The sequence below is a fragment of the Octopus bimaculoides genome, chromosome 24 (assembly GCF_001194135.2).
Source record: "Octopus bimaculoides isolate UCB-OBI-ISO-001 chromosome 24, ASM119413v2, whole genome shotgun sequence".
NCBI lineage: Eukaryota > Metazoa > Mollusca > Cephalopoda > Octopoda > Octopodidae > Octopus > Octopus bimaculoides.
The window spans coordinates 989370-998717 of record NC_069004.1 but is presented as its reverse complement, the minus strand read 5'-3'; the positions used below and the strand labels follow the sequence as shown (position 1 = coordinate 998717).

General features: G+C 32.1%; 1 protein-coding gene across 1 annotated transcript in view; it reads left to right on the top strand.

Annotated features, from left to right (window-relative positions):
• The first annotated feature begins 2527 nt into the window (after positions 1-2527).
• LOC106878701 (eukaryotic translation initiation factor 4 gamma 2) overlaps positions 2528-9348 on the top strand; it is a 16575-nt gene continuing 9754 nt past the window's right edge. The window contains exons 1-9 of the mRNA XM_052976485.1: positions 2528-2552; positions 3928-4024; positions 4288-4365; positions 5843-5945; positions 7252-7362; positions 7579-7645; positions 7919-8011; positions 8711-8962; positions 9279-9295. Coding sequence (XP_052832445.1) covers positions 2528-2552; positions 3928-4024; positions 4288-4365; positions 5843-5945; positions 7252-7362; positions 7579-7645; positions 7919-8011; positions 8711-8962; positions 9279-9295 — 843 coding nt within the window. The remainder of the gene's footprint in view (positions 2553-3927; positions 4025-4287; positions 4366-5842; positions 5946-7251; positions 7363-7578; positions 7646-7918; positions 8012-8710; positions 8963-9278; positions 9296-9348) is intronic.

Here is a 9348-nt window from a genome sequence, read left to right as displayed (position 1 = left end):
TATGCACAGGAGGGAAACAAACCGACACTTGTACATAATTATTGTGCTGGCCAAGGTAGAAATGGCTACGAATTTACACACTTACCTGCATGTGCACTAATACTCAATGCAGCTTCTATAGAGTCACTTTCATTATTGAATATTATATATATATATATATATATATATATATATACACACACACACACATACACACACACACACACATACACACATATTTCATATTATACAGACAAGAAGGTAATATTTCAGTTGCATTATAACCATGCAAACAGCAGAACGATTGGGTATTATTACCCTTTTAAGATGGAAAAAAGTTGCCAACAGCCATGGTGGGACAACTTTTTTCTGTCTTATAAGAATAATAATACCCAATCTTTTTATGGCTATCATGCGTTTGAAATATTACCTTTTTGTCTGTATAATACAATATACACGTGACACTTTTAAAAACAAAATAAAAGTTTGTTTACATATGTTGTTTATATATGTGTATATGTGTGGCCTTGTGAATTCTGTGTCTCGAGAGAGGATGATGGCACCATTTCCAGAGACTATTTTGACCTCACACATTCCACCATAGCAGTGATGAGTCACCTTGTTTGTTTGTTTTTTTAGAGCTCACACATTTGTTGACTGCTGGACTTGAAATTTAAAAAATTCAAATGAGTTCAACCACCACTGGTCGTATCATGACAGGCGAGCATAGGGGGAGGTCTTTCTGCACTGGGATAAATATATATCTGGCTGTGAGTTAGCAGTCCAGATACAGTGTCTCGTAGCAGAGAAGTTGACAAAACATTGATTGGAGGGATGACATTTCGTCAGTAGACTTCGTTAATGCGTGCTAACATAAAAACATGTTCAAACATTGACAGATGATCTATTAAGATCTTTTCCTATTCTCGTGGCTTCTCTTGTCTTTATTTCTAGTGTACTCTTACAGTGACTGTGTCAACTGATTTATTAATAAACTACTTCTTATATATCATGATTATTGTATGTCTGTAGCTCCAGTGGAACCAGTTAGACAAGATTAATAATGGATGCCATTGATGTTAGGAACTTTTACTTGGTCTTTTATTTTCCACTTGCAGTTAAGGTGTGATTACCTGATGCTAAGAACCCATATGGGCTTGTAACCCAAGTTTCACTCTTGGTCCCTACAGTTGTCTATTCACTTCCCTGGAGTACAATTTAAGGTGCTGGGCTATTATATTGCCATAAATTCAGATTTAGCCAGTGTTATTGAGCAAGGGCATCTAACTCTGCTTTCTCTAGTTTGAAGAAAATACTGGTGACATATGGTAGGAATGGCACCAAGGCACCCCCAATCTGGGTTCAAACCAAGCCACTCCCAATCTGCATTCAATTTACCACTGAGCAAATAAGCCTCTCTGTTCCGTGTTGATTTTGATTCTACAAGTTATCATGGAATTAGGTTTTCATTTGAAGTTACCTCCACCAATAGTGTCAGACACTTCTCTCCCTCGTTCCATTTTTAGAATGTTTTCTGTGACTGGATGCCTTTCCTATCACCAACTACTTTACATGGATGTACAGAGTGTATTTTACTAGAGAAATTATGCCCACCTCAACAACACTAACAAGATAAGCTGTGGATTATAGTAGATTATGAGTATTACTGAGGATTACTTGTAACCATTTTGATCCTCAGTTTTTTTTTTGGTTTTGGGAATAGAAACTCTCAATTATACTTTTGTCTTGGATGAAAATAATCTATACCTGTTTTACTAGTATAGTGCTGGACTTGTTGCTCAAAGAAGAACTCCTGAAATAATTTTTTCCTGTATGTGTTCATTGAAATCCACTGCAGGTATTTTAAGGTGTGTTTGAGAAGTTCACTTAATTCTACACACTTTGAGAAACACCTCTTCTGGGAATATTGCCTAAAAATAGACTGGTATCCACTCAGAGGGAAGATTTACTTCTCATTTATTTCATACTTTAAAATTAGAATGGCTTTCTTCTTCCTAAAGAAGCCTCAGGAAGTACACTTTTATATATAAAATAGGGTTGGTTCAGCCCATGATCTCTCTCACTTATATATAAACCCCCACACACACACCTTGGGTGTCATATTGCTAATCTTTATATATCCAGGAAGTTTTGTTAGTTGCTTTTCATAATGCTCTTTTACCAAAGTGTATTTAAGAGATGCTATGAAAACGATTCCCCTAATTAATTTATGAAAGAGATAATTAGTATTTCTAATTCTGTAATGATCATATTCTCACCCTCTGCTCCAACTTGAAGGAATAAAGGAAATCTACCAGCATTAATGGTCGATAGATATCAAACAACAAGAATAATATATACAAAAATAATAGAGTAGTCATAGAATAATTCCATTCTTTCATTTGCAAGTAGAAACATGACTATACATTATACACTGTCTTATTGTAACAAGTTCTGTTGTATTAGCAACAAGAGGGGAAGGGTAAGGGATTGTTTCTGGAGTTTTGATTGTCCAGACCTAATGTCTATAATGTGTTATGTAGCTAACATGACCAAAGCTATAGAAGCATTGGGTAAGTCCTGCTCTTATCCTTTCAATACTGTTAAAATATCCAGTGGTTTAAGTTGTATAAGCCACTACATGACTTTCTCCAAGAGTTTTCTCTCTAATCAAAAGGAATCTGTATTTATTAAAAATTCCAAGATAAACCATGAATGTAATAGCTTTCAATTCTAGAGGTAAGTTCCAAAAGTTTAAACTAGAAAATTTATACAAAAGACATTTTAGATAAAATTCTATCGATATTTGGAGTAGTTAGATCAGGTAATGTACAACATTCAGTTTAATGATTTTTAATTGAATTTATTAAATGAATCTAATAATAGGAATAATGAAATTAATGTTGAGTGCTGGTCTTGTGAATTTGAATTCAGATTTTATGTATGCTTAGCCAGTTTTGTGATTTGCTAAAACATCAACTTAAGAAGGATTTCTTGTTTCGATATCTGCTTTGTATGGACCCAGTCCACTGACATGTAAATCGGCATTTTAGTGTTATAGCTAATGTTTTGGTTTAATTAAGTCTTTCTAATAAGTTGAGCCGTGACAAAATGTTTGCACCATGGCTTTCAAAATTTCCTCTTAGCATGCATGCAATATGAATGAACTTTATTCTTGAACAAAGCACTTAGTATGTCTTTTGAGACAAATCTGGCTGCATTTTCATTTAATAACAGCTGTGGTTCAACATGTTGCTGAAGAATATCTCAAGAACATAAGCTGTTATTTGAGTTTACAGATCCTTCACATTTGTTTAGGATGAGGTAAAGAAATGAAAAATGTATTGATAATGGCAATGACCACTTCTTAACTTTGCTATTTATTACGAGTTGGAGATATATTCTTGAATGTTTAAAAAGAGTTATAATAGTAAACACAGTGTTGGTTTCCAGCTAATTTAGGACTGTTTCACAGAAACCTTTTGCTACCAGTATTGTTTCTTGAAACTTTTTTTAATTTCATTATTGTTTATAAGTGATGAATTAAAAATTTGGTAATTACCAGTTAGGGAATGTAAAAGATTGTTGCAATGTGATTTACAAGCTGGCCAAATCGGGTCTAAATATTTTGTTTTATGTTTGAACTGGTTAGATCCTGCCTGGCCTTTCATATCTACTCTACAATGTCATTCTAAAAATACACAATCACATCACTGAAATCTCAAAAAGCTATGAGATAATGCATGATTAATTCAAAGCTATGTGAATAAATAAACATTACATTTGACCAAGTGATCTGAATGCTAAAGGGTTGATAAGGTCACACCTTGTTTTGTTGTATTTATATATTGTGCATTTAAATGATTTTTCAGTTTCTGTTAGCATCTAACTCTTAGTTAAAAATCTATTTTCAAATATCTTTCTTTCAGGGTAAATTTTTTTTTTAAATTATCTCAACTGCACGTTGGTGTTTCCTTCCAACAACAAGCAGCATACTGGACGGACATAAAGAAGAGGGTGGTGTTTCCCGACGCTCCGGAGGACGGTGAGTTTTTATGAAAATCCTTTTTGGTTCCTCTGGATTTGTTTAATCCAGACTTTACGATATTTAGTCTTCAGACTTTTGCTTGGTTACCAATATGTCTTCAGACAGAGGAGTCATAACATTGGCAGTAACAATTCATTGGTTCCTGTTGAACCATACAGAAACCATTCTCTCTACACAACTCTCTGACTGAATGAAAGAGTGTTGTTTTTTTTTTGTTTGTTTACTTTTTTAAAAAAACAATGAATCTTCCTATTTTTCAGATGGAATCCACCTAGTAAACAACGAGATGGTCTTTCAGTTGATGAGAAAAATGATCTGATATTCCGTAAGGCCAGAGGGTATGTTTGATGACTTGCATTATGTAAACGAAAGTTAAAATTTACAATCGTCACCCACTTTTGTTTTTTTTTTCTGAGTAGAGGTTCTTTATATTTTAACTCAACTCAATGTGTGAAAATATATTTGTTGTGAATGCATAAGGGAAAGAAAAGGAAAATTTATACTTTTTAAGTCTGCTGTCATCATGATAGGTCTTTTCTGGAACAGTATATAATTTAAAGCTGTATTTAGTCACTGGCAAATGATCTTCCAGAAAGTATTTGAGTCAGTGAGATACTGGAGAAAGGCTATGTATAAAATAGAATAAAAAATTACGTGCTTGTGACAAAACCAAACATGAGACTGAAGCAGTGTTGCCTATATGTATACAAGTTTCCACTCTCCACAATATCAGTATTTAATGTAAGGGAAAGGCCACCAACTTGGACAGATCACACAATTTGGCACCAGTGTCATCACAAAAGTTGTTGGAACAACACAGGGCTGACACAGATACCAAAACCATTCTGCCAATCCAATGCCCTGGGTTAATGCTTTTGTTTCAATCCCAAAAGGTTAAAAGGTGAAGTTGACCTCAATGGAATTTGAAATCAGAGCGCAGCTCGTTGCAACAAATTTATCTAAAATCTTTGGAAAATTAAAAATATTTGGATTGTTAACTTAGATATTGACAATTATTAAGTCTATTGTTTATATTTATGTCATTAAATGACCTTTTCTATTTTAATTATATCTTAAATGATGTGTCAAAATGCTAATAGGAATTGTAAACTATAAGAATGTGGTTGCAGCATATTAACCTGCTTGAAGCCATCTTTAGTTCCATGATACAAATTCTTTGTTTTTAAAATGATGTAAATTAAAATATTGCACCAAGATTTCATGTTAATTTATATTCCAAACACTAGCTCAATAACAACACAATTATTTTAATAAATTCTTCATTAATTGAAACAAAGACAATATGTTTCAACATAAATGACATCAAAAGGGGCATTTGTGGAATATTGATGGAATAAAATTGTGACTGTAGATTCAGGATGGGAAATTGTGGTGGATACACCCTTGCGGTTAATTAAATTTTAATACCTTTTTTTAAGCAATAGAAAAAGGATTTTTTTTCTATATTTCATCTCTTTGAGTGATTTTGAAGGGAGAAGCAAGATAAAACTTGATATTTGAAAATCTGCTTTAACACTTCAGCATTTAATCTGGTCTCATTTGGCTCGAACTAGCCAGATCCTACCCTTATAATGTCATACTAAAAATGATTAATCATATAGTTGAAATCTTGAGGCTATAAGATTATAAGATAATGCATGATTAATTCAAAACAATATATATAAAGAAGCATTACATTTGACAATAATCTGAATGCTAAAGAGTCAAATTGGTTCTGACTGTTTTACTTGATTGAATAGTTAATTACTAAATGTAATTTTACAAACAAAAAATTTTTATTTTTTATTTTTGTAGAATTCTCAATAAACTTACTCCGGAGAAGTTTGATAAGTTAAGTTTGGAGCTTCTAAATGTTGGTATTGACTCCCAGCTCATCCTTAAGGGAATTATTCTTCTGGTAAGGACAAATGTATTTGTTTAATTATAGATTTTTTTTTTTGTTTCTTGAATTTGAATGTAATTCTTCTTGTATTTTTAATATTGTTTTTCAGATAATTTTGGAAATTATAAAGAATTTAATGAGAATTTAGTGAAATAAACTTTAAAATGGTGTTTGAAACATAACTTTGTAGTATGTTCTTATAAATTTGTGATGGAATGTTTTACACATCAACACACTTCAGAGTAGATAGGTTGGCATGGACAGGTGGAAATAGATAAAAGCTGTTTGATTGAGAAGCAAGTTTTCACACTGGCACAATTGCTGTGCTACTTGATCATGTAGTCACTAGTTACGAAAACTAGCTCTAATCAGTTTTATCCTGGAGCAGTGCAGATTACTTGCCTTCTTGTTAATCAAAAGATGCCTATTCTAGATGATTCAATGATTAATGGAAGATCCCAAGTTTAAACGTATTTGTATGAACATTGTCCAAGTGGTTTAAATTCTGTTCCTGCTAATAGCATGGAAATGGATGAAAAATAATTTAGAACATTGACCGAAGAAATAAAAGGAAATGGATTTTAAAATTCTTGTTACTTAATCAGATTGTTTTTTTTAAAAAAAGCTTAAAACTTAATCTAGCTTAAAATAACTGGATTAACATTGACTATTTGTTAAAGAAAAAAAAAAAGTTTTCAGTTTTAATGTCAGATTTAATGTTACTTTGTTGAATTGAGATTTATTTTAAAAAAATGGAAGCATAGGGCTGTGGGGCTGTTGTTAGGATTAAAGAAATTAAAAAAGCAGTTTATATCTTGGTTTATTCAGTGTGAACTGAATTAGTGGACTGTTTTCAAGGTATGATGTAGACGTACAGTAACAATGAACTACTACTACTGCTCTATCCCCTCCTACTTCTGGCCTTTGGAATGAATAACACTAACAATATATGTAAAAAAAAATATTTTTTTAATGAATTTATTCCAATCTTGTAGGTGTGGGATTACATAACCATATGTAATTATTTTAAAGTAGAAAATGCTTAAATTTATTTGAATTCGGTGAATACAAATTTATTTTTTTAAGGTTCACAAATACGACAAACTTAATGTGTTTTTTAAAACTCAGATTTTCAGATAATTACCATTGTGAATTGGTTCCGATTACTTCAGATTCTGAAAGAATTTTGTCTGTGTTATCTTTGTCAATGCTGGATTTAAAAAAAGAAAAAAAAAGCATTGAAATCTATTTTGTTTATTTTTCTTTTCATGTTAGACAAGATCAGTTAGAAAAATAACCCACTTCTCTTTGATTTTTACAGATCTTCGAAAAAGCCTTAGATGAGCCAAAATATAGTTCACTTTATGCACAGCTATGTCACCGTCTTTGTAAGGACGCTCCAAATTTTGATCACTCTTCCTCTAAAACTATTGTAAGTTTTACTCTCATTTTCGTTCTCTTCTATCCTCCTGTTCTTTATTAAATCATTATTTTTAAATAATAATTTTCTTTTTCATATTTAAAATACATCTAAAGTCTATCATTCAAAGTTTGTTGCTTTCGATAGTTTTCACAAATTCTAATAATTGTTATGACTAATGTTGGTTTAGTTTGCTTCTGTAACTTTGTTTTGCATTAATATTTTTAGACTTTTCGACGTCTACTCTTAAATAAGTGCCAGGATGAATTTGAAAACCGATCCCGTGCTACCGAAGGTAAGCAACTTTTTTTCTTTTTTTTTTACATTGTGTGTGTTTGTATTTAAAATGTGAGAGATTATAATTTTTGACTTTTCAAATTTTTCTCTGGTTGGTTAAATAGAATTTGAGATGTGGCTTTAGGTAGGGTCGTCTAGCTATAGAAACCACGCCTAAGCTGACATTGGAATATGAGACCCAAATGTCTGATAACATTTATATATCCTGTCTTTCATCCCAACCATCATTTTAAAGATGCATTTTGTTAATTTGAAAGTTATTTATTTTCAGCATTTGATAAGAAAGATGGCCCCCTCAATGATGATGAAGCAGAGCAATACCATCTGGCTAAACAGAAAATGCTGGGCAACATCAAATTTATTGGTTAGTTGAAATATTTCATATTTATTTATCACGTTTTGCTTAAGTAAAATGTGTTTGTTCTTGGTTGTATAAAAAAACAAAAAATTTAAACTCCATTAATATTTTATTCTCTGTTTAAAATCGTATTATGTGTGGTTTTCTGTTTTGTAAATGGATTGATGGATCCCCTTTTACAAGTAATGTGTTTATATTAAGCTGTGAACCAGTTTGTACCTCTGGGTCCATTAAACTGGAGCCTATTCTAGTTTCCGTAGCCTTGAGAGCACAACTTCACTCCCTCCCCCTAATAGGATGCCTACTTGTTGCTCCCCACATCCAATTGCTGGTATTCAGTTTTAGCCGAATGGACTGAAGCAATGTAAAGTGGAAGTGCTTTATCTTGCTCAAAGCCACAGCATATTGTCTGGTGCGAGAAGCAATCTGCAGTCTAATGATTTTGAGCTCAAGACCCTTAACTCATAGCCCCTGCATCATCATGGGCCTCAAGCTTTTTAGGTTAACTAATAAAAATTCAAAAAAAGTTTTTCTATTTTATTTTGGTAACCCACTTTTTCTAATTACTGTCAATTAAGTGCAAGATCAAATGAGATAATTAGATTGGCTGTAACAAACATCTTCATATTAATAAATACTTTTATACTAAATATGTCAACAACAAGTGAATAAAAGTAATGATATCTTAATATAAATGAATTGCAGGTGAACTTGGCAAACTGGAGATGCTGCACGAGGGCATTTTGCACAAATGCATCAAGCAGCTTCTGGAAAAGAAGAAAAACGTCCCCGTTAAAGATATGGCTGAGGACTTGGAGTGTTTGTGCCAGATAATCCGTACTGTAGGCCGACGCCTTGACTCTCTTGAGGCTAAGGTAATTATTGTTCTTTTTCTTTATATTTCTACTGTTTCTGATTACCATACTGCTGCAAAATGGATCATCTTCCTTGTATATTGTTATCAATAATCTTGTGTTGACTTCTAATATAATCTCTTCTAGTTGTCACCGAAAATCCAACGTAAGAAATTTGAGTGCTGGGTCCTTACTTGATACTAAATTTTGGCTATATTAACTAACTCCATTCTAGGTTAATAGAACTAACATTTATAATTAACTTAATATGGTCAGGACTATGAGATAGTGAGAAAACTCTTTCAATATACCCACTCTCTATTTCAATAGTTTTGAAACTGTTATTTGTAGATAGTTAATTAGGGAACCTAATGATGTTAGATTTTTTTACCGGAAATTAAAAATATGTTAATTTGTAGCTAATGGAGAATCATCTGTCTGTAACGCCTTTACTTATATATATTAACTTTTTTTTTTTTTTTTTTTTTT